General features: G+C 60.9%; 2 protein-coding genes across 3 annotated transcripts; one reads left to right on the top strand and one right to left on the bottom strand.

The window, feature by feature from the left end:
• Nucleotides 1-412: 412 nt before the first annotated feature.
• Nucleotides 413-4856, bottom strand: SIGMAR1 (sigma receptor chaperone 1). Its single transcript, XM_090037557.1, has 4 exons — nt 4709-4856; nt 4207-4407; nt 2647-2739; nt 413-2117 (listed from the first exon to the last, which is right to left on the bottom strand). Exons 1-4 carry the CDS (start codon nt 4854-4856, stop codon nt 1891-1893), a joined length of 669 nt encoding a protein of 222 aa, XP_089893683.1. The 3' UTR covers nt 413-1890.
• Nucleotides 4855-21271, top strand: GALT (galactose-1-phosphate uridylyltransferase). 2 transcript variants are annotated; one of them, XM_090037555.1, is made up of 11 exons: nt 5034-5146; nt 6064-6233; nt 11056-11131; nt 11434-11482; nt 11997-12126; nt 16772-16828; nt 17631-17753; nt 17999-18131; nt 18662-18745; nt 19204-19358; nt 19576-21271. In XM_090037555.1, exons 1-11 carry the CDS (start codon nt 5131-5133, stop codon nt 19639-19641), a joined length of 1059 nt encoding a protein of 352 aa, XP_089893681.1. In that variant the 5' UTR covers nt 5034-5130; the 3' UTR covers nt 19642-21271. The 2 variants fall into 2 exon arrangements, with proteins under 2 accessions (XP_089893682.1, XP_089893681.1); XM_090037556.1 differs by lacking the exons at nt 16772-16828; nt 17631-17753; nt 17999-18131; ... (1 more) ...; nt 19204-19358; nt 19576-21271 and adding an exon at nt 13538-16759 and having other exon boundaries at nt 4855-5146.
• Nucleotides 21272-24354: the final 3083 nt, after the last annotated feature.

The following is a 24354-nucleotide window of genomic DNA, read 5'->3' as shown; positions in this document are numbered from 1 at the left end:
ATGCCCACGGGACCTTACAGGGAAGAGGAAACGTTCCCAGCAAGGGGCTTTGGCCCAGACAGCCCCTGCCCCTGGGAAACCCAAGCCCCCCAGATGGTAGTGGAGGTCACGGGAATGTCAGGCACCAAGGTAGGGAGCGCCTGGCAAAGCCCCCGTGCTCCCCCCGGCACCAAGACTCACCCAGCCATGAAAGGGCTCACCTGGGAGTGGCACTGGCCATGCACAAGCCAAACCAACCCCTCTTATTCCCTCCACAGCACGTAGCAGGACTCAATGGGGCCAAGCTAGGAGGCAGAGCTGGAAAGGTCCCAGAGGCTCTCTGCAGGCGGGAGCTGGCCTCCGAGGGGCTGCACAATGCTTGCACCCACCCTGGTCCCCCAAGGCCTTGCATGGGGCACAGACTCTGCGCATAGACTGGTCGCAGGAGTATGTTTATTGGTGACAAACTTAACCCTGCCCCCCTCAAAGGCTGGGACAGGCCCAGTCTGACACAAGCAATGGGATTTGGTGGCTGCTGGGCTGACGCTGGGTTGGGAACAGAAGAGGCTGGTGCTGCTGGGTACGTGGCGGGCAGGGCCATCTGGATCCCAGCCAGAGGGAAGATGGGTGCAGGGGGTGCGTAGCGCCCAACCCCACTGGTGCACTGGGACTGGGCGGATGAGCAGCTGCAGCCCTGGCCGGAGCACATGGGAGGGGGAAATGGAGCAGGGCTGCGCCCTCTGTGAGGAATGGGAGAGGGCCAAGCCACGGGGGCTACTGTTCACACTGGCCCTGGGCAGCAGGTAACATGGGGATGGGAACACTTGGGCCAGCAGGTGACCCCAAGAGCACCCTCAGACACCCCCACAATCCTCCTCCCTCCACCCCAGGGGGACGGCGTCCTGGATGTTACCAGCGAAGGTGGATGCTGGACCCAGTTTCCGAGGTCTTTGCTTCACGGAGAAGCAGGATGCAGCCTGCCACCGCTGGGTGGGTGGCCGTGGGACTTCACTGCTGCCTCCCCGCTCAGCCCTGTCCCACGTGGGGGTCAGGATAAGTCAGTCAGGGGGTGCCCAGGTTGTGGGGGTTTGAGATGCTACAGCTGTGGGGCAAGGCCTGCGGGCTGTAGGGGACAGGAGGCGCAGGAGGGCAACGGAGACGGGCTGGGTCTGCTCTGCCCAGGTGACGGCCCCTGGGCGAGCACTGCCCTTCCCCAGCCTGGACATGCGCGCAGACCCAGAGTAAGGCTCTTGGTGAAGGCAATGGATGATGGTTGTGCCCTGGCAAGGGGAGGGGGCCTCTGCCGCCTCTCCCCGCTCCCCTGAGCTGGCAGGAGAAGGCATTACAGCGCACGCTCATGGACAGCTGAGATGCATATGCACACGTGCACGCCCGGCTGGCACCACAGGGCTCCCAGGGGCACTGGCTGCACCGACAGGAGAGGCAGAGCTGATGGCAGCAGTGGTGCTCCAGGAGATCCGCAGTGTGCGGCCCAGGTCATCGACACAGAGGGCAGGAGGCCAACCCTGGAGCTGGTGCAGGGGGGCCTTTGTATTAGACCCTGCTCCTATGCAGATGGAAGTGTCCAGCACAGGGCTGTTACAACCTGTGCCCCCCCCCAGCTGGCACGCCCATCTCCTGGCTGTGCTTCCTTCTTGCAAGCACCTCTGGCTGGGCCCAAGTCCCCCCACCCAAGAGTGTGCAGGACCCCTGGAGACCCCCGCAGGGCAACCGGTCTGCACAACAGTCGCCCCCAGGGAGGAGCAGCTGGGTGTTCCCAAAGGCTGATCTCCTTCTCCAGCAGAGTCTGGCTAGCCCCCGCTGGAAAGGGGCGCATAGGGGATGGGGCAGGGATGCCCTGGTGTCATCCAGAGGCGGCAGGGGCAGGGCCTGGCCCCCAGCACCCGGACCTCAGTGGGCAGCGTCGACGAAGTAGGCGCTGGCTTCGAGGAGCAGCCCCTTGGTATAGACACGGAGGGTGTAGAAGAAGGTGAGGAAGTCCTGAGTGCTGAAGATGGTGTCGGCCAGGGCGAAGGTCAGCGTGGAGGGGATGAAGCCCCGGCCGTACTCCACCATCCATGTCCCAGCGCTCCACTGCACCGCTGTTGCCTCGCCCATCCCGTGCACGATGGTGTCTCCTGCAGGCAGATGCACCGGCCATCATTTCAGTGGGGGGGGGAAGGGCAAGGAGAGTCCCCCACCTGCCAGCACTGCCCCTGGATTGCCTTGGTGCAGCTGCGCGGGGGCTTGGAAGCAGGGGCAGCTCAGCACCCCACAGGAGAGGCCAGCCCAGCCGGGGGCAGCTAGGGCAGGGGTTGACCTGGACTGTGCCTGGTCCCAGACAGCACAAACCTGTTGTCTGCTACACAGTCCTGTTCCTCGCCCTCCCTTCCAGTATCAGGCTGGCTGGAGCCCTGATGCTAGGCATATAAACCCTCCTGCGGTTGCCCCTACGCCCATCAGGACTTCAGCTTTCCTCAAGCACCCCTCCCCTGTCAGCATGCTCTGCAGTTATATACCTCCGCATACACTGCATTTACTTGCCTCGCAGGGCAGCTGGGAAGAGCTCTCCATAGACCCAGTACCCCCTCCCTGCTTACCCCAGTGCCCCAAAGCCCCGAGGTGACCCAGCCTCAGAGCACAGGCGTGAGGGGCCCCCGCACTCACCTGGGTAATAGATCTCGCTTTTGGTTGTCCCCTCCTTCCACTGCCGGAAGGTCCCTGAGATGATCGTGTCTGATATATCAGCCCAGTAGCGACCTGCAAGAGAGACTTGGGTCATGCCAGCGCCCTGGGGCACGGCCCCAGGCTCCCTCTGCCCCAGGGGTACATCCGGGCGCGGGATCAAGGTGCTGGAGAGGAGATGGGAGGCTCAGCCGGGCGGGGGGGAGCAGAGATGCTGGATCAACAGGTTGATTGCAGTCCTGGGCCGGTGCCAAGCCCTGCTGGATTGGGACTGGCCGGGCGGGCTTCCTGGTGCTGAATCAGCCTCTGGCAGGGCAAGGCCGTCCAAAACGATCCTCCCCCAAACACGCTTCTCTGCCCCCAAGTCCTTGGCAGGTGAGGCTGGCGTAACGTGTCCTGCCAGCTGGAACCCAGGAGCCCTGGCTGTGCAGAGCAGAGCGAGCCAGGCTCGGGTGCCAGCAACGTCCTCTAGCACCAGTCTCCCTGCCTGCATGGTGCCACCAGCGGCCGGTTCCCATCTCAGATCAGCCTCCCTGCTCTGGGGAGACCAGCCTGAGAGCCCGCGGGGTTCCCCGTGTGCCCTAACACCACCTCCCATGCCCCCCAGGCCTGGGCACGCTACGCACCAGGGCAGCTGCCAGCCGGTCACCGCGGTCATTGCCCAGTGGGGCCAACGCCTCGGGGTCTAGCTACGTATTTCCCTAGCCCAACTGCCCACTTGTCTCCATAAGCAGCCGCCCCAGCTACTGGTGGGACCAGCTGGTGCTCAGGCACGGTGACCGTGGAGGAGATGGGGAGCAAGGCAGCGTGCAGAGCCCCAGGGCAGACCCGGCTGAGCAGGTCCCCTTTCGCTGGCATGGCCACTGCCAGGCTCTGTGGCTCGCCCCCCTTCTCCCTTCCTAGTGAACTGCCTCGCCAAGCAGACCTGTCCGAAAGAGAGAGCTGGGCCCGTGCAGCAAAGCAGTGCCCTGCAGCCTGGCTTACAGTGTAGAAAATGAGGGCTGAAGGGAGCTCAGGGGGGTCACATCCACTCCAACCCCCCGCTCCAAGCAGGACCAGCCCCAACTGCATCGTCCCAGCCAAGGCTGTCTACCCGGCTCTTGAACACCTCCAAGGATGGAGATCCCACCACCTCTCTGGGTAACCTGTTCTAGTGTTTTACTACCCTCCTGGTGAGAAAGCGTTTCCTAATATTTAACCTCAACTTCCCTTCCTGCAGCCTGAGCCCATTGCTCCTTGTCCCGCCGTCTGCCCCCACTGAGGCCAGCCCAGCTGGACAGAGGATCAGAGCGTGCCCGGGTGCTATGGGGCTCAGATAACTGATCACAGGGCCCTGCGGGCGCTGGGAACGAGGGGGCTCTAGCGATCAGCTGCGGGCGAGTGGAGAGGGCTGTGCTGGGTCCTGAGCACCCCCCTCTCTCCAGTGGCTGGGGCCACAGTCCAACGAGAAGCAGCCTGGGCTTCCCCCTGCCAGGCAGGCTGTGCAGGGCCCCGGGGAGGGGAGAGCGGCCATGGGGGGGGGGGGGGGAAGCAACCGCTTACCCGAGTGACCCCCGGTGTCGACGGCGGTGCCGAAGAGCAGCACGTACTCGGTGAGCGAGGCGTGCAGCAGGCACATGGAGCCCATCCAGCCGCCCGCGTTCACGAACACCCACTGCAGGTCCTCGTCCGGCAGGATGTGGCCCGGGTGCCTCCGCCGCAGCTCCACGATGATCTTGGAGAAGGCCAGCTCGTGGTCCAGGCCTACGGCACAGGCAGGGCTCGGCCCGGGCCCAGCGTCCGCGGGAGGCCCGCTTCACCTCCAGCCCTTCCCCGCCCGCCAGCCCGAGCCGCTGAGCCGCGTTCCGACGCCGGGCCTGCTGCCTCCGCAGCCGCCCTGGACCCCCTGCCGCCCCGGCCGCCCGCCGGCCTCCCGGGCCGTCGCAGAGGGCGCCGCGCCCGGGGCTGACCCCCCGCGCAGCTGCCGGCCCTCCCAGCCAGCGCCCGGCCCCAGCCCCCAGCCCCCGACCGGCCCGCGCCGCCTGCCCCGGTGCCCGGGCCGCACCCGCGTGGTGCCGGGCGAGCTGCGCGATCTCGTCGGGCTGGAACTCGTAGCGCTTGGAGCCGAGCCAGGCCCGCAGCCCCTGCAGCACCAGCGCCAGCGCGCCCACCGCCAGCCCGGCCCGGAGCGCCCGCGGCCCCGGCGCCCACATGGCTGCCCGCTCCGCTCCGCTCCCCGCGCGCGCCGCCCCGGCCCGGCCCGGCCCGGCCAGGCCCGGGGCGGCCCCGCCCCGCCCCGCCGGGCTCAGCCCCGCCCCGCCCCGCCCCGCCCCGCCTCGCCTCGCCCCGGCCCGGCCCGGCCGCAGCAGCTGGCGCGCAGGGCGCGGCGGCCCCTTTAAGAGGCGGGCGCGGGGCGGAGCGGATGGAACGTTGGGCGCCGGAAGCAGGAGCGGGAGCGGAAGCGGAAGCAGCAGCAGCAGCAGCAGCATGGCGCGGGCGGCAGGTACGGGGGGCTGCCGCCGCGCTCAGGGCCCCCGGGGTTCCCGCTGCTCGGGCTGGTGCGGACTGCGGGGGGTGATGGGGCTGACCTGGACGGGACCTCTGCCTCCCCCCCCCCCCATCCTTTACCCAGCCCTGGCCCCCAGCAGCAGCCCTGCGCGGCTGCCTGCTGTGCCCGGCCCGGCCCTGCCCTGCCCTGCTCTGCTGTGTCGCACGGCTCCCCGCATTGCTCCTCTGCTGCTCTGGCTTGTTCCCCTTCTCAGGGGAGCTGGGCCTCCACCCCAGCGGCGTGGGAGCGATTTCACTCTGCCCTTCCGGCCTAGACCCTTGTCTGCCACCAGGAACCTGCCCCCAGCTCCACTACCTGCTCTGGGGACGGGGCAGCGTGCGCTCTGGCTGATGGCCTGTGCGCCTCTGCAGCACGGGCGTGCCTCCAGAGCAGCGTGGGGTGACCCAGCGGCCTGACTTGTGCTGGCAGTGCCAGGCGTAGCGTCATGCTGCTGCAGCCCTGGAGCAGGCTGCCAGGTGGAGAGGCTCGGAGCTTGCCTGGGAGACGGCCCTATGCACCTCTTGAGGAGGGGGGCAGGAGGGAGGTGAACTCCAGTGGGCCCTGCTGGAGACGCCCTCTCTGCATGTCTCTGGCTGATATTTTGAGCCTTGGCCTAAGTGATTTGCCCCAGGTTTTGTGGCAAATTGGTGGCAGAGCCAGGGGGACCACCCAGGAGTCCTGTTGCTTGGCCTGTGCTGAGATTTCACCCCCAGCTCACCACAGGTTCCCACTGCAGTTGGGCAGGTTTGGGGGTGTGGCGGGGGGGGGGTTGTCTCTGTGGTTCTGCTGTGTCCAGCAGCTCTAGCAGCACCCTGGGGTGATGTGTTCAAGCAGCTCCCCTCCCCCACTCATGGCACTGCTCCCCCTGCCAGAGCACCAGCACATCCGCTACAACCCGCTGCGGGACGACTGGGTCCTGGTGTCTGCCCACAGGATGAAGCGCCCTTGGCAGGGGCAGGTGGAGAAGCCGGTGCAGGAGGATGTGCCCCGCCACGACCCGTCCAACCCGCTGTGCCCTGGGGCAACGCGAGCTAATGGGAAGGTAGGAGACTGGTGCAGGGGCTTGGGGAGCGCTGGGGGCAGAGACGCCTGGACGCGTGTCCTGGGCACGGGGGAGCAGTGTTGATATTCCTGCGTTGCGGAGCACGTGCTCGTCCAACCCAGCCTCTCTGCCCCTGGGACAGCCACCCATCTGTCCCCTCTTTGGCACGGTCCCCAGGTAGTGGCAGGACTGAACAGACTGAGCTGCCTCTATGGGGGCTCTGGTGGGACTGGGGATCTAAGCCATGTTGGGGCCCTATCGGAGCCTGTGGCCAGCACTGGGATTCCCTCTGCTGTGTGCCAGTAATGGTTTAAACTCCTCCTCTGTCAAATCCAGTGACCCATAGCCATGCTGCGGTCACCCTTAGGCAGTGTCCTGCTCTCCCGGAACAGCCCCAGCTATGTGTGGGCACCCCCATGAGGGAACGAGTGCCAAGGTCAGCTGGCTAGTGGGATGCGAATAACACCAAGGTCACAGGTTTGACCCCTAGTTCGGCCAGGTGATCTCTTGAGGTCCCTTCTGTGAGATCTGGTTCTGTGATGATGAGCATGACGTGGCACCTGGCTGCTGGAACCCTGCCCTGGTCCGGCTGGTCTGAGCAGATCTTGCTGACTGCAAAGACCCCTCTTCCCCCTGCTTTTTTTGTCTGCTTCATCACCTCAATTTCTGCTCAGACCCTCTTCCAGGAACTTGCCTGCAGGCCATTGTGTTGCAGAACAGCATTGTATTGCAGAACCGCTCCCTTTTGTGATGGCAAGTAGCCCCTTCCTGGGGTGGGGGGCCTCTGCAGACTCCCTGGAGCCAGAGGCTGGGGCTGCAGTCTCCTTGCTCTTGTCTGGCCCCTGGCTCCTGCATTAGCATATCAACACTTGGCATGCCACAGCCTAAGGGAATTGGCTCTTTGACCCTTGTGCTTTGTTAACCCAGGCCTTGCTGGAAGCTGGGTTGGGGTTTGGATGTGCAGTTGGAATGCCTAACCTGCCCTCGCCTGTTCCCAGAATGGCACTGTGATTCCTTTGCACCCCTGCGGTGGGGTACGGTGTCTTGGCATGTGTAGACGGGCCTATTTGATGTCACTGGCAGCATGGGACCTGTTACAGCTGTTGCTGCTTGGACTATTGCTAAAGCTTTGCGAGATGGTTTTTCCCCCCCACAGAGGCTGTTGTGGTGTTTCCACATGAAGAAAGCAGCATGTGCCCCCATGCAACCCATGAAGATGCACATGCTTGAGCTGCCCACATGCCCTAGTTAAGTAGGGGGCTTCTCTTTCTCCTTCAGCTGGGGATACCTCCTAAGCACATGGAGACTTGCACCCTTTCTTCCCCTCTGTAGTGGTGCCGACGCATGTTCTTTAAACACCCCTGAACTTCCTTCAGCAGCAGCTGGGGGGTAGAGAGGCCATGAGATGGATTTACAGTTGTTTGTGCCCCAAACTCTGCTGTGCTCCAAGCATCGCTGCTCAAGCTGTGGGTTACAGAGCAAGCTGTTGCTATGAAACTATGAAGTCTTATAGTTAGTAGGGTCGGAAGGGACCTGAGCAGATCATCAAGTCCGACGACCGCCCCCCCCCCCCCCCCCGCGGCAGGGAAGAGTACTGGGGTCAAATGACCCTGGCAAGGTGTTTGTCTAGCCTCTTCTTAAACACCCCCAGGGTAGGAGCCAGCACCACTTTGCTTGGAAGTTGGTCCCAGATCCTAGCTGCCCTGACTGTGAAGTCGGGCCTCCTGATGTCTAGCCTAAATCTCCCCTCTGCCAGCTTGTGACCGGTATTCCTGGTCATGCCCGGGGGAACAGGGACTCCCCCAGTGCCTGCTGGTCCCCCCCCTGACTAGTTTGTAACAGGCCACAAGATCCCCTCAGCCTCCTCTTGTGGAGGCTGAACAGGTTCAGGTCCCGTCGCCTCTCCTCATAGGCCCTGCCCTGCTGCCCCCTGACCATGCGAGTGGCCTCCTCTGGACCCTCTCCATGCTGTCCACATCCCTCCTGCAGTGCGGTGCCTGGAACTGGACACAGTCCTCCAGCTGCGGCCTGACCAGTGCCGCACAGAGGGGGAGGATCACCTCCCTGGACCTGCTCGAGATGCATCTGCGGATGCAGGACAAGGTGCGGTTGGCCTTCCTGACCGCGTCCCCACACTGCCGGCCCATGTTCATCTTGGCATCAGTGATGACTCCAAGATCCTTTTCTGCCTCTGCCCTGTCAAGAGGGGAGTTCCCCAACTTGTAGGTATGGTGCTGGGTCTTCCTCCCCAGGTGCAGCACCTTGCACTTGTCAGTGTTGAATCCCATCCTGTTCTCATCTGCCCACCCCTGTAACCTGTCTAGGTCCGATTGCAGCCTATTCCTCCCTTCTAGCGTGCCCACATCCCCCCACATCTCAGTGTCATCAGCAAATTTGAACAAGTGCTTTTTACCCCCTCGTCCAAGTCACTGATGAAGATGTTGAGCAGTGCGGCCCGAGGACTGAGCCCTGCGGGACCCCACTGCCCACATCCCTCCAGGTCGAAAATGACCCATCCACCACCAAAACCAGACTTGCGGCCACTTCTATGTATGAGCCCCACCCTGTCATCTCATTGTTCATCTTACTGCCCAAATTGCTGGTTTGCTGAACTGCCCACTCGGGGGGTTATTTCTATTTCTTTGCATGTGATCAAAGTACTCTTTTTGGGGCTATGGGTTGTTTCTAACCTGCCAAGGCAGAGTTGCGTCTTATTGCCTGACACTTACTTACTTTTCTGCTTGAGCTTGCATTGCCCTCCCTGGGTGGTGTCTGCCCGTCAGTCCCATGCCTGCTTGTAGAAACTGGGAGAACAAGATTTCTTTTTGTCTGGAGATCTCTTCTATCTGTGTAGTTTACCTGATGAAAGGTCTTCCCAAACACAGTCATGCTTTGGTGTATTCCCTGGACCACTGCAGCAACAGCAGCTCTGCTATGAAAATAGGGGCAGGGGCACATGAAGTTCAGTGGGTTTTCTTTTTCTGATCTCTTTTTGAAAATGCTGAAGCATACTTCTTCTCTCTTTTCCTCTGCACCCCCACTGTGAGCACAAGCCCAGACTTTAAGGACTGAAGGAGCAAAAGGGAGAGAAGAACCAAGAAAAGAATGACTGTAAATTCCTGAAATCCTTCAGGAATGCAAGAAAGCTGGTGATACAACTCCCTCTCAGTAAAGAGTCTGACAGGGGTGTGACCAGGAACCCCCAGGCATTGGTTTTGAGACGCTGGAGATGTGGCTGCTACACTTGTATTCGTAATGGCCTTGTATTCATAGTTTCATAGTAGCTAGAGTCGGAAGGGACCTAGGAAGATCATCTAGTCCGACCCCCTGCCTTGGCAGGAAAGAGCACTGGGGTCAGATGACCCCGGCAAGGTGCTCATCTAACTTCCTTTTAAAAATCCCCAGGCTAGGAGCCTGCACCACTTCCCCTGGAAGCCGGTTCCAGGCCCTAGCCGCCCTGACTGTGAAGTAGCGCCTCCTAATATCTAATTTAACCCTACCCTCCGCCAGCTTGTGACCGTTATTCCTGGTCACTCCTGGCAGCGCACGGGGGAACAGGGACTCCCCCAATACCTGCTGATCCCCCCCTGACCAGTTTGTAGCAGGCCACAAGGTCCCCCCTTAACCTTCTCTTGTGGAGGCTAAACAGGTTCAGGTCCCGTAGCCTCTCCTCATAAGGCCTGCCCTGTTGACCCCTGATCATACGAGTGGCCTTCCTCTGGACTCTTTCCATATCGTCCACGTCCCTCTTGAAGTGTGGCGCCCAGAACTGGACGCAGTCCTCCAGCTGCGGCCTGACCAGTGCCGCATAGAGGGGGAGGGTCACCTCCCTGGACCTGCTCGAGATGCATCTGTGGATGCATGACAGGGTACGGTTGGCCTTCTTGACTGCCTCCCCACACTGCCGGCCCATGTTCATCGTGGAGTCAATGACAACTCCAAGATCCTTTTCCGTCTCCGTGCTGGCAAGAGGGGAGTTCCCCAACCTGTAAGTGTGGTGCCGGTTCTTCCTCCCCATGTGCAACACCTTGCACTTATCAGTGTTAAACCCCATCCTATTCTCATCCGCCCACCGTTGCAACCTGTCAAGGTCAGCTTGTAGCCTATTGCACCCTTCTAGTGCACCCACATCCCCCCACATCTTAGTGTCATCAGCAAACTTGAACAGGGTGCTTTCTACCCCCTCATCCAAGTCACTGATGAAGATGTTGAACAGTGCGGGCCCGAGGACCGAGCCCTGCTGAACCCCACTGCCCACGTCCTTCCAGGTCGAGAAGAACCCATCCACCACCACTCTCTGGGTGCGGCCCTCCAACCAGTTGGCGACCCATTTGACCGTGTGTGCATCGACACCACAGTCTCCCAGCTTTTTGATGAGGACAGGGTGAGAGACGGTGTCGAAAGCCTTCCGGAAGTCCAGAAAGACTACATCCACAGCAACCCCTGCGTCTAATGATTTGGTGACCTGATCATAAAAGGCCACCAGGTTGGTCTGACAAGACCTGCCACTGATGAACCCATGTTGGTTGCCCCTGAGCATGCATTCCCCCGCAAGGCCCTCATCTTCTAGAGGATTTGGTTGCGTCCTTTGTGTATATCCATCTGGCAGCCTCTTGCTAACATCTCTTTTAAAGCAGGGCTCCTTGCTACAGTGTGCTCTGGGACACCAGCTCCAACCATCCCTGCCCCTGCATTTTGCCACTGCTGTGAGCTGGTGCCAGGGCTGGGCAGGGGAGAGGCATCATTGGGTAAGTGGGGAGTGGGCCCTGATCCTGCCTGTTTGTTTGTTTTTTTTTTTTTTTTTTTTTTTTTCCTGCTGCAGGTGAATCCAGAGTACGAGAGCACCTTTGTCTTCGACAACGACTTCCCTGCGCTGGAGCCGGATGCCCCGGAGCCTGGTGAGGCAATGCCACAGTGCCCTGAGACTCCAAGGGATGGGGCCTGTCCACCCCCTTCCCTCGCCCTGAGCGGATGCTGGCTGAGGGGCTGGGCTCTCGTGGGGCAGTGCTCGGTCCAGCCCAACAGGCTGCGTCTGCACTGGAGGGGCCCGGCCTGGGCTGGCTGGGCTTGGGGGTGAGGGGCATCAGCAGGACTCTGGGTGGGAGGCTGGGGCTGAGGGTCAGGGGTGAGGGGCACTAAGGCTGGATAGCTTATGCCACGCTAAGCTCCAGCTTTGCTTTCTGAATATGCTGTCTCCCAGATGTTGGTGACCACCCCTTGTTCCGATCGGCCTCTGCCCAAGGAGTTTGGTAAGTTTTTAAACACTTGCCACTAATCGTGTGGGGGCCTTGGAGGGAGCACAGAGGCAGTGAGGCCTTGGAGGGAGCACCCTGCTTTAGGTCTCTGCTTTGCTGTAGGTCACTTGCTGGCATCCCCCACCCCCTAGGCAGTGCCCATGCCTTAAATGCTCACTGGGGAGGGATGTCTCAGCTCTGACCCCCCACATGCTGGGTGGGACCCTGTCTGGCCACAAACCTGCAGTACCATGAGGCTGGAGTATCGAGCTGGCTAAAGGAGGGGGCACCCTGGAGACCCAGGGACTTGCCTCACAGCCCCCATGGCCACCCTGAGGTGTGGGAGGGGGTGGGGACCCTACCCCACTAAAGCCTTGCTGCTCTGCTAGTCTCTGCTGGCTGGCATGGAGCTGGAGGCGAGCACTGGCTACAGTACCCGGCCCATGCAGCCTGGGCCTGGGAGGGTGTCCGTGTCCCCAGGGCTCCTGAGCACTGGGTCTGCTCTCACCACACTCCCCCCATCCCCCAGCAAGGTGATGTGCTTCCACCCCTGGTCCGACATGACGCTGCCACTCATGGCACTGCCCGAGATCCGGGCAGTGATTGACAAGTGGGCAGAGCTTGCGGTGGAGCTGGGTACCACCTACCCCTGGGTACAGGTCAGTACCATGCTTCCCTCCATCCCTGGTGCCCTGCTGCAGTCATGGCCTTGGGGTGGGCTGGGAGCATGGGGGGCAGAAGGGGTACCCCCTATCCAGTGACTCTCTCTCGGGGGGTTGACTAGCAGCTGTCTTGTGCCCTTGTCCCCTGGGAGGCAGAGGTGGGAGATGTCTGGTGTCACTGGGGGGTTGGGCCTGCTATGTCCCACCCCTGCTGGCTGCCTCCATGCCTCAGGGGCTCTGCCCCTGTTCTGGAAGAGGGGAAACTGTCTCGAGGCCAGGTAAGGGAGAGGCTGTCTCGTTTTTTGTGTGTGCAGCACCAGGAGAGGCGTGGATGCTGCAGGAAGGCCAAGGCTTGCAGGGTGTGAGCTGCCTGCCTTCCCCACCCCTGCTCTGAGACTCCCTTTCTGGGCTGGGCTCCAGCTTGGCATCTTTTCACCTTCTTGAAGCAGGGCCATGGGCCTCCTGGGAGTCGGATGTCTCTTCTTCGGGCTGTCTGAGTGGCCTGGTGTCCCCAGGACCTTGGATTGCTCGCTGTGGCACTCTCTCAACCAGCCACAGGCATTTCAAGTCTCTTGGGAGGCAGCAACCTTGTCAGATCCAGAGCTGCAGGACGAGTCTGAAATAAATCCTAAGCTGGGGCTGCCTAATACCCAGCTCTAAGGGCCACTTGTCTTCCTGCTTGATCTAGAGATAGGGGGAAACTCAGGCACGAATCGGGGTGTGTGACTTAGTCATTAAGGCTGGAAGATCAAGTGCAGCGCCCTGCCTCAGGGGCAGGAAGTTGGCTAGGGTCAAAGGATCCCAGTAAGATACGAGTCCAAAGTAGGTGCTTGTACCACCTTTTTGGAGGCAGTCTATTCTAGGCCTTGAGGGCTTGGACTGTAAAGAAGTTTTCCCTTGTGTCTAGCCTGAAATGTTCTTGGAGTTTGTGACCACTGGACCTTGTCATCCCTTGGGGTGCTCTGGTGAATAGGCATTCCCCCGGATCCTGATGCACATCCCTGGTGTACTTGCACTTTTTTGTATTTGAATGTTATCAGGCTTTTATCTGCCCACTTTTTAAGCCTGTCCAGGTCAGCCTGGATCAGCAGCCTATCCTTGGGTTGGACGCTGTACCCTGAAGCTTGGTGTTGGCAAACTTGGCCAGTGCGCTTCTGACACCGGTGTTCAACATCTCTTCAGGGTCTTTAATAAAGAACTGGTCCGAGGACAGAGCCTTGGGGGACCCCACTGGTCACGGGGCGCCGTAATGATTTCACTTCCATTGACCACCACTCTCTGGGTCCAGCCTCGGAGTGCGTTCCCCAGACATCAGAGTGATGTAGCCCAGGAGATCATGAGACACCAGATCAAAGGCTGCTTTTTTGATGTCATACATCTGAACTTAAATCTCTTCTTCCTTGTCCAGGTGATGGGTCACGTGGTCATAGAAGGAGATGAGATTGGGCAAGCAAGACCTCACAGCAAACCCATGCTGGCTATCCCTCAGGATGTTGCCATCAGCCAGCTTGTCAAGAATAGTCTCTCTTACGATATTTTTCTGAAATCTTCTCCAGGGTTGAGATCAAGCTGATTTGGCCTGTATTTCCCCGGATCTACTTTCCTCCCTTTCTTGAAGATTTGGCACCACCACTGGCTCTCTTCCAGCCCTTCAGGTTCTTTGCCTGAGTGCCAAGAGCTCCCCAAGATCCTTGCCAGCGGCTGGGCTATGACTCCTGCCAGTTGCTTAAGTACTCTGGGGTGCAATCTGTCGGGACCCACTGACTTGGTGTCCAGCCTCTCAAGGTGTTCCTTTACAAGGTCTACACTGATGCTGGGAATAAACTCACCCTCACCCTGGCCATCCTGCATCATGCTAGGCAGAGCAGTCCATTTTGTGCTGATGGGGAAAAAAACAGTGCAAAAAACCTATTAAGTGGGTTGGCTTTTTTTTTTCCTGTGGCGGTTGTCCCACTTGGTACAGCAGGGGTCCAATGTTAGCCTTGCTTTTTCTTCTGACTCCCCCCATACCTGAAAAAGGGACTCTTTATTTTCCTTGATACATGTAGCCAGTTTGGAGTTCAGTTGCAGCCTTGGCTTTCCTGGTTTGCTCCCTACAAGTCCGGACCAGTGTAGAGTACTCCTCCTTAGTGGTGATTCCTGTTTTCCATCCTTTACAAGTCTCTGTTTTTAGATGTAGGAAGTCTATAAGTTCCTTGCTGAAACAAAGGGGTTGCTGTGCCCTTTTGCTACCATTTTCCTCCAAGATGGGATGACCATCCTTTGTGCTTTTAGGATGTCTCCTTTGTAAGGAGCAGCCACTCTTGGACTTCTCTCCCTGTCAAGTCATGGTCCCTTTAGGGCCTCTACAATGAGCTTCCTGAGCTTTATCAAGGCCAGCTTTCCTAAAGGCAACCAACACGAGTTCATTAGTGGCAGGTCCTGTCAGACCAACCTGGTGGCCTTTTACAATCAGATCATTAGACGCAGGGGGAGCAGTGGACATCGTCTTCCTGGACTTCCGGAAGGCTTTTGACACTGTCTCTCACCCCATTCTCATTAAGAAACTGGGGGGCTGTGGTGTCAACACCCCTACAGTCAGATGGGTTGCCAACTGGCTGGAGGGCCGCACCCAGAGAGCGGTGGTGGATGGGTCCTTCTCAACCTGGAAGGACGTGGGCAGTGGGGTCCCCCAGGGCTCGGTCCTCAGGCCTGCACTAGTCAACATCTTCATCAGTGATTTGGACGAGGGGGTAAAAAGCACCTGTTCAAATTTGCTGATGACACTAAGATGTGGGGGGATGTGGGCACATTGGAAGGATGCAACAGGCTCCAATCAGACCTAGACAGGTTACAAGGGTGGGCGGACGAGAATAGGATGGGTTTCAACACAGACAAGTGCAAGGTGCTGCACCTGGGGAGGAACAACCGGCACCATACCTACAGGCTGGGGAACTCCCCGCTTGTCAGCACGGAGGCGGAAAGGGATCTGGGAGTCATCATTATCTCCAAGATGAACATGGGCCGGCAGTGTGGGGAGGCAGTCAGGAAGGCCAACCGCACCTTGTCGTGCATCCACAGATGCATCTCGAGCAGGGCCAGGGAGGTGACCCTCCCCCTCTATGCGGCACCGGTCAGGCCGCAGCTGGAGTATTGCATCCAGTTCTGGGCACCGCACTGCAGGAGGGATGTGGACAGCATGGAGAGGGTCCAGAGGAGGCCACTCGCATGGTCGGGGCAGCAGGGCAGGCCCTACGAGGAGAGGCGATGGGACCTGAACCTGTTCAGCCTCCACAAGAGAAGGCCAAGGGGGATCTCGTGGCCTGTTATAAACTAGTCAGGGGGGACCAGCAGGCACTGGGGGAGTCCCTGGTCCCCCGAGCACCGCCAGGAGTGACCAGGAATAATGGTCACAAGCTGGCAGAGGGTAGGTTTAGGTTAGATATCGGGAGGCGCGACTTCACGGTCAGGGTGGCTAGGATCTGGGACCAACTTCCAAGAGAAGTGGTACAGGCTCCTACCCTGGGGGGCTTTAAGAGGAGGTTAGATGAACACCTTGCTGGGGTCATTTGACCCCAGTACTCTTTCCTGCCATGGCAGGGGGTCGGACTAGATGATTTGCTCAGGTCCCTTCCAACCCTAGAAACTATGAAAGTCGAGTACTTTGCATTGCTGAATGACTTTCCAGCTTTGCAAGTGACCGGCTCATGGTTGCTGTCTCCTAGCTTTCCTTCGTTTTTTTTCCCCCCCCCCCCTTAAGTTGCTGACTAGATCATCTCCTTTGGCCAGTAACAGGTCCAGCAGCACTTTACCTCTTGTTGGTGCATAGACCTCTTGAATTGGGTAGAGATCATCCACGCACGCAGGGAGGCTTTGTGACTGCTCAGATTTGGCAGAGTGCTCTTCCCATGAGATGACCGGGTAGTCGAAGTCTCCCCTGATAACCATGCACTGAGAGTTTGCAGCCTCAGCCAGTTCCCTTGCGAATTCCTGGTCCAGCTCTTGATCCTCAGTAGGAGAGACCTCCTAACATTGTGTCCCCTGTGCCACATTCCCCATGTATTTTAACCCAGAGGCTCTCCAGTTGTCCTCCCTGGGTGCCAATGAACAGCTACATGTCCCTGCAAGCTGACTTGACAGAGTTACACCTGCACCCACCTCTTTTTCTGCACAGTCTCTCCTGTACAGGGTATAGCCATCTATACCTGTGGCCCAGTTGTAGGTGGAGTCCCAACAAGTCTCCATTATCCCTATGAAGTTGTAGCCATTCTTGTTTAGCAGGAGGACCAGTTCCTCCTGCTGCTTGTTCCTCATTCCTGGCACTGGTGTACAGACACATACGCGTCCCACTGGGCGCCGTAGGCTTCCTTGCACACCCAGGAGGCTGCCGTCCAGGGTGGGGGTAGGAGTGGGTTCCCATGAGTGCCCTAACCTGTTGGTTTTGTAGTTGTTGCCTAGTGGGCTTGCTTTGGTTGTCCACCCCCCAGCAGCTTTTAGTTCAAAGCCCGGTCGAAGTCCAGACTTGGCTCTGGCTGCCCAGTGGGACCCAGGGGTCCAGGCACCCTTTGGCTGCCCCTGGGTGTGCCAGCAGCAGCTGCTGGCAGGTGTGGTGGGGCAGACGAACCAGATGCTGAGGGCCACCTCTTTTTTCCTGTCCCCGCAGGTCTTTGAGAACAAGGGGGCCATGATGGGCTGCTCCAACCCGCACCCTCACTGCCAGGTAAGGGGAGGGTGCCGCAGGAGGCAGGGCCCCGGGATGTCCCCTGACCTTTCTGTGCCTCCTGCCAAGGCCTGCCCAGTGCACCCTCTGCTACTTACCCTGCCAGCCCCTACCCTGCTCTCCCTTCTCAGCCTAATGTTGGGGCCCTGATCCGACCATAAGCCCCCCCCACCAGTGCATTTACCTTCAACCTGCTCGGAGCAAGGCGATGGGACAGTTGCTGGGAAGCGGCTACTCTGACAGCGTGCGCCTGGGCTCCTTGCCTCAATAGAGGGACTGTCCATGCTGCCACCCGCCTCTCTGCCTGTCCTGTGGTGGCCTGGCCTAGCGCCTGCCCCAGCTTTGCGCTCTGCCTGGGTCCGCGTGGGCCTCCTCGGCCGTGCTGGCGTGTACCAGCCTAGCGATCCTAGCCAGGATGAGGTGCGTGTCCTGGAACCCCTCTCGCTGCCCTGCACAAATAGGCCAGTGGCCCTGAACATCAGGGCGATGCAAGCGAAGCCACGGACGTAGCGCGGTGATGCGTTTCGTGACAGACCCCGGGGCAGGGAGCTGGGTCGGGGCAGCTGCAGTGCACACGTCTTCCACCAGGGGTCAGCACGACCCCACGGATCAATCCTGGGCGCTGCCGGGCCTGGGTCCTGGGTGCTAGGCTGGACCTCAGCGCCCCGTGGGGCGATCCTGACCCCCGCATGCTGCTGGGGGGCTAGGCCCTGCTGGCAGCCGGAGCCCCGTGGCCTGAAGGGCACCTCCCAGCCCTGCGAGCTCCCCTCCCCTCCAGCATCCGCCCGTCTGTCCCTGCCAGGTCTGGGCCAGCAACTTCCTGCCCAACGAGGCACGGCTGGAAGACCGGACGCAGCGGGAGCACCTGCGGGCACACGGCCAGCCCATGCTGCTGGAGTACGGCCGGCTGGAGGCGCAGAGGAAGGTAGGGCTGAGGGGTGCGGCGTGGGTCTGGCTTGGGCTGGGCTGCAGGGTCTTGGCCCTGGAGGAAGTGGGGGGAGCCCTGGCTTTGGCTGGGGTGGCGGGGGTTGAGGGCAGGGGGACTGGGCTGTGGAGGGGGGGTGTTAGGGCTGGGTGAGGCCTTGTCCGTGGGTCCTGGGTTTCTGGCCCTGGTGCCTGCTGCTTGAAGGGCTCCTGGAGCCCCTGCCCCATGGTGGTCTGTCCCCACAGGAGCGGCTGGTGGTGGAGAACACCGACTGGCTGGTGGTGGTGCCCTACTGGGCTGTGTGGCCCTTCCAGACCCTGCTCCTGCCCCGGCGCCATGTCACCCGGCTCCAGGACCTCAGCGCCGATGAGCGAGAGAGTGAGTCCCTGTCCCCTTCCGCCCTGGGGACTGCGGCTCCTGAGAGTAGCTGGAGCCTGGGGCTTGGCTCCAGGCTGCTGGCCAGGGCACAGGAGCGCTCTCCCAGCCTTGCAGGAAGGCCAGGGCTCTTGGCGTCCAAGCAAGAAGGGACGCCATAAGGAAGCAACATTTTTGGCCTTCCTGCCTCAGTTTCCCTGCCCATAGAGGCAAGGAGGGTGCCCCCTCCCAGAGACTTCTGGGGGTGTTCCTTTCTTTATCCCATCACTCGCTTGTTGGACCTGCAGCCAAGTCGTAAGTGATGGGCACCGGACTGCTAATCATCGTTGCTATCATTTGGCTTTGGAGTGAACACCCCTGGATGAGGGGGGTGCAGGCAGCTCCTGGCAGCGGGGCCATGCTGAGTGCTGTCCTGTACCCACAAAGGGGTCTGGCAGTGTTCCTGGAGAGCCCCTCATAGATGCTGGGGTGCCCTTTCCCTCCTTTCCTGTGGGGTGGGGTCTCTGAGCTGACCCCTGTGTCCTTGTGTGCAGGCCTGGCGTCCATCATGAAGAGACTCCTCACCAAGTATGACAACCTCTTCGAGATCTCCTTCCCCTACTCCATGGGGTGGCACGGTAAGGGCTAGGGCGATGGGGGCACTTCTGGTTCAGATGTGGTGGCTTCTGGTCCAAATCCAGCCTCTACCTGGAGGAGCGGGTGGGATGTGGGGTCTCCAGGGGGCTGGACCCTGCTCAGTGAGCCCCCACTCCCGGCTGGCTGCTTCTGCAGCAGCTGAAGCCATTTGTGGGGATGTATTTGCTTGTGCCCAGACCAGTATCCAACCCCCGCTTCAGGCACCGTGGGTTTGAGACCCTGCTCTCCCTATTTCAGCATCCTCCAGGGCACGGTGGTGCTGTGGAGGGGCTTGAGCCCAGGTGCCCCCAATAAGCGGGCTCAAGCCCTGCTGGAAGAAGGGATGTGGGGCTGTGGGTCTGGCCTTGTGCCTCCCAGCTTTGGGCTTTCTAGCCTGCTCCTGTGGCTGGCAAGGAAGGGGGGCTCTGGTAGCCTGGCTCATGGTATGTGTCCTCGGCAGGTGCCCCCACAGGCCCTTACCTGGGGGAGGACTGTGGGCACTGGCTGCTCCATGCCCACTACTACCCCCCCCTCCTCCGCTCGGCCTCTGTCCGCAAGTTCATGGTGGGCTACGAGATGCTGGCTCAGGCCCAGCGTGACCTGACGCCTGAGCAGGTGAGTGGGGGGGGCTTGGCTGGGGTTGGGGGGCCTCTGGGAGAGGTCTGGGCCTGGCTGGGTGTTTTTGGGAGGGGTTGCAGGGAGAGGGCACTCACTGCATGGGGATTGGGGGGGATGGTGGTGGCACGAGGCCAGGGCACCCCTACACTGCAGGTGCAGCTTGGCTTTCATTCTGGGGTGCAGCACTTCACCCCCACTGTCCTCATCCTCGCAGGCTGCCCAGCGCCTCCGGAGCCTGCCCGAAGAGCACTACCGGACGAGGGCCCAGGCGGCCCAGTGATGGGGGCCACTGGCCTCGGGGCGGAGGTGCCTTGCATTTGCATCGAAGGGAACTACATCGCAGCATGAGGGGAGGATGGGCTCAGCCCTACCAACACGTGTCACTTGTGAGTGGTCCAAGCCTGAGGGCTGTCCCTGGTTGATGTGGCTGGAGGCTTGGGGCTCCCCGGCCCTGCTGCCGAACATATTTGCTGCTGCTGCTGCTACTTTAACCTCCTCGTGCCTGTGCTTGCAGCCTCCCCACCTCTCCCTCAGGCTCCTGCCAGTCGGTTCCCCCTCTACCTCACCTACCTTTGGGAAGAGCTGCCTGGCGGGGCTGGGGATGGAGGGCTCTGTGCCTCTGTCCCCTTCCCCCTGCCCTCCAATAAACCATGCACACCAAAGCAGTCTCCTGTCCTGTGGCTGGTGCGAGTGTCGCAGCTGCCTGCTCCGTGGGGTACCCCTGAGGGGTCCGGGGTCGCTTGCATGCATGTTCCCTTGCCATCCTGACCTGGGGGCTGCTGGTTATAGGTGCTTGCTGGCTGCAGCAGAGGCTGAGGATGCCCTGGAGAGTGTGGAGGAGGCAGAGAAGAGGATTGGGATTTGTGGTGGTGGGGTTTATGAGGAGCTCGGGATGGCCCCTGGGTGCCTGCGCTTGGGCACTGACTTCTCTGTGACCCCCATGAGTGCGACCAGTGTCCTAGTACTGCCCCCAACCCCTGGGCCTGGACTTGGGGCAGGAACAGCTTTGCCCAGGCTGAGGGTGGTGCTGAGCTGGGCTCCCTGCTCCTCTGCCAGGCAGCGGGGGCTCAGGCCTCTGCCCCTAGCTTGGGCAGCTGGGTATCCCAGCAGCTGCTGCCCCGGCAGGTGAGGGGGGCAACCCCCCTTGCACCTTCAGTCCCCTGTGCTGGCAAGACCAGCTCCTGTGCTGGAGAAACTGGCCCAGGGTGAGCAATTCAGCTACCAGGCCCTGAGCTCTGAGCTTTTTCCCTACCCCTTAGTACCCTCCACTGCTCCAGTTTTGGGCCAAAGGGTTGGCAAAGCTCAGCATGGGAGTGGCTCCCCTTTCTTATCAGCTGGGGCTGGCAGATGCTGGGTTCATGAATTTATTCCTTTTTTATTTTATTTTTTTCCTGGGAAGGACTGTAGTAGGGAAAGGTTGGGTCTTAAGTCAGCATCTCATCCTGTTTTTGAAGGTAAGGCTGATGCTGTGAGGGAACAGGCCTCCCCGGGGGTTGCACAGCCCTTCAGCCTGGCGCAGAGCAGGGGTGCCCACCGCCCAGGCTGGGGGAGAAGGCTTGTGAGGGGAGCCAAGTGCCTTTTGGGGTCCAGGGTCTGGATGCGTCTTAGGCTGAGCCAGATTGTGCTGCATGCCAGCTGCAGGCTCTGGCTTAGCTGGGACAGACTGGCCATCGTGGATCCCTGGCTGGACTGGGGGCACCTTGACTCTGATGGGGGCTGATGTGCTGGGATGGGCAGGATGCTGCTGCTTTCCAGCCCTGGACTCCGGGGGGGCACAGCCTACGTCACGGCCACGCTGTAGGGACAGCCACGTGTGCAGGGCAGCACGCTCCCTGGCACAGGAGCAAGGCCATGGGGAAGCCTGGGGGAGGGGGTTGTCTGCATGGATCTTCCACCAAAGCTGCCTGGCATAGTCCAAAGCCTGTCCAGTGTTTACACTCTTTTTGTAGGGTTTTCTCTCTGCATTAAACTCCTTTGCTCCTCTTTTAGCAAGAAGCCGTGAGCCTTCCCCGTGCCCCAGTAACGTGGTCCCTGCCCACACTGCTGCTGTGGTGCCACTAGGCAACTCCCATGGATGCGCCTTGCCCTGCCTGGCACACGGCAGATGGGGAGGAACCAGCAACTTCCCGCTCCCCGAGTTGTCTGCCCCTACTTGTCTCCTCTGCTTGGTCCTAATTGCCGGCTGCCTAGGGGGCTGGGAGGAGGGGGAGATGGCGCTCCAGGCCGACTACCCTAGCTCCTGGGAGATCCCTGAGCACGTTGCAGGAGGTTGAGCCCTGGCACAGCTGCCTGGGGAGGGTTGCACTGGGGCACAGGGTGTGAGCAGGGCAGTGTGGGTGCTAGGGTAGCCTGATCCCGGGCAGAGGGCAGGGCTGCACCCCAGCCTTTCCTGCCCCCGGGAGGGCTCAGTTGGGGCCTAGTGCTGTGGGAGAGCTGCTTGGTACTGAGGACAAGGCTGGAGCCTCCTGGCACGCTGCTCCCAGCACATCTGGCCCAGGCCATACCTCGCCCTGAACTGCTGAGCTGCTGCTCTCGCTGCCTTTAAAGCCATCACGCGCCTGCTGGGAGCCGCAGCTCGTTCCTGCCTCTGCATCTAAATGGCCCCATTTGCTTTTTAAGTCCTCTTGGGCTCTAGGTGCTGGCAGCAGCGAGGTGCTGCATGCGGTTCCCCCCGCTGCGTTAGTGCCTGCGCGCCTCCTGTGCGACCCAGCACCGGAGCCGTGTCTGTATCTGCTGCCTGGGCCCTTGCCTGACCTTAAGAGCACCCTTCCCCTTGGGCTCGTGCTGGGCCTGGGGGGCTCTGGGGTCCTTAGCTGTAGGTGAGATGTGGGGGTGAGGAGGGGGCTAGGGCTAAGGGCAGGGACAGCAGCTGCTGTGAGAAGGGACTGGGGGTGAGCAGGTGGGAGGCTTTGTATGACCTTGCAGGGAGCTGCTACCCACCGCTGGCTGGGCCCTGGGCAGATGTGGCTTGCAGCTGGGGCAGCCTGACTAGTCCCCCTACCCATTGGGGCAACTAAGTACCTGGATGTGCCTGGAGAGCCCCAAGCCGTGTCCCTAAGGGCTCCCTGGATTGGGGTCCCTGCACCAGATGGGTCGTGAGCTGCACCAGGGCTGGTGTTTGCAAGCCCTGCAGTTGCACGGCGTTTGGGAAGCTACTCAGCCCGGGGCTCCCTGAGCCGCAGCAAGTCGTGTGTGTTGAAACGATGCAGCCGGGTTGCAGCTACACCCCACGCTCTGTGCCGCCAAGACCTGGGGCGGGGGCTGGGACATTTCCCACCCGCTCTGTGCCCAGTTGCTGGGGGTGCTGTGAGTCTGGAGGAGGACTCTGGGGGCTGCCCTGGTCTGTGGAGGTGGAAGGGGACCAGTCTCTGGCTCTGCAGGTCTGTGATCAGAGTTACCCCGGGCAAGCAGCGAGGCACCAGCCCAGCGTTGCTCTTCCCTCTTGCTGGAGGCTTCTGGTCCACCTGCTCCCCAGACTCAGCTGCTCCCCAGCCCTGAGGTTCAACAGCTTCGCCGAGAGGGGCTGGTCCCTAGCCAGGGCCCTGCACTGCCGTTCCCTCTTCCCGGGATAAGAGTCCATGCATCAGCTATGGGGGCTGCCTCGTCTCCCCGGTGCCCACCCCGGGAGATGCCCACCTGCGCTTCTCTCTGCAACAAGTGGGGCCGTTGCGTGCCCAGGCTCGGCTCCCCCTCCCCGGCTCCAGGACTCTGGCTGAGTTGGTTAGTGGGCAAACTGGCCGCCGCGCAGCTCGTCCCCGGCATGCACAATTAGCCTTGATTTACAAGGCCGCCGGCACGGTGCCCAGCCTGGCACGTGTGGCTCCGTGCTGCGGGCGCGCCACGTCATAAGTCAAGGCGTATTAAACTTTACAGTCGCCGGGTTGAACCGCGAGCCGTCTTCCCCTGTAAATCAGCACGGGGAGGCTTGTAAATGCCCAGGCAGGCTCCATATTGCTTAATTAGACAGTGCCTAATGAACGGCGTGTTTGCGGCCTTGTGAGCTAGGAGCCCGGGTCTGGGGTGGTTTGGGACCTGGGCCTGATAGCCATATGAGGGGCTGTTCCCGACCTATTTAAGAGTGGGTGAGGAGGATGCTCGACTAGGAGGGTTCAGGGGAGGGGGCTGCACTAGCCTTGCCCTCCCAAGGGCCCTGCCAGCCCAGCTGCCCCGTGATCCTACAACACACCCTGATTTCTCAGTCTGCTGTGACTTGTGCCCCAGCGTGTGCGGAGACCCTGGGCAATCATGCCCCTTTCCTGGGAATATGGTTGCAGGGCCCTGGACCTGATAGCCCCTTCCCACCCCTCATCCCCGAAGGGAGCTCAGGGACCCGGGGGCACGGTGGAAATTACCCACAGCACCTTCACCGGAGACTGCTCTCCGCGGCACAGCACACGGGCAATGCAGCTAGGCTCAGACGCATCCCACCCCGGAGCCGGCTGCATTTTAGCAGCAGGTGCGATGCATGCTAGGCTCTGCATAGAAAGCTTTTGGCACTTCACCCATCCATCACAGCAACTGTCCTTGCCCTGGATACTACGCAGGGCTGCAGTGGCCTCGGGTTTGGCTGAGCTGGGCAAAGGGGCAGAGGGAGGCTGCTGGAGGGGGAAGGGAGCTGAGTCTTGGCGGCTGCGCTCAGCCACGAAGCGAACACATTAAAAGCGCATTAAAGCCCCGTCAGCGTGTTTGCTCTCGCCCCGGCACGCTAATGGCGCTCGGAGCCGTGATGCAGGGGTCGTGGCGTGGGACACGGCTGAGCTGGGTCACTGCCCGTGTCCCGGGCCAGCAGCCGACCGTGAGCACGGCAGGGAGCATGGAGATTAAGAGCTGTTTCGTGGAGGCTGGGCTGCAACGTATTTTCATTTGCCTCTGGTTTCTCTGCGCTCACGGCTCCGGGAGTGGGCTGCCAGGCCTGGGCTTCCTCAGACCGGCCCAGGCACCGCACCCGGCACTATGGAAATGAGGGTGGGGAAGTACCATGATGCCCCTTTAT

The sequence above is a fragment of the Crocodylus siamensis genome, chromosome 3 (assembly GCF_052110815.1).
Source record: "Crocodylus siamensis isolate JL-2025a chromosome 3, ASM5211081v1, whole genome shotgun sequence".
NCBI lineage: Eukaryota > Metazoa > Chordata > Crocodylia > Crocodylidae > Crocodylus > Crocodylus siamensis.
This window is presented reverse-complemented; position numbering and strand designations above follow the sequence as displayed.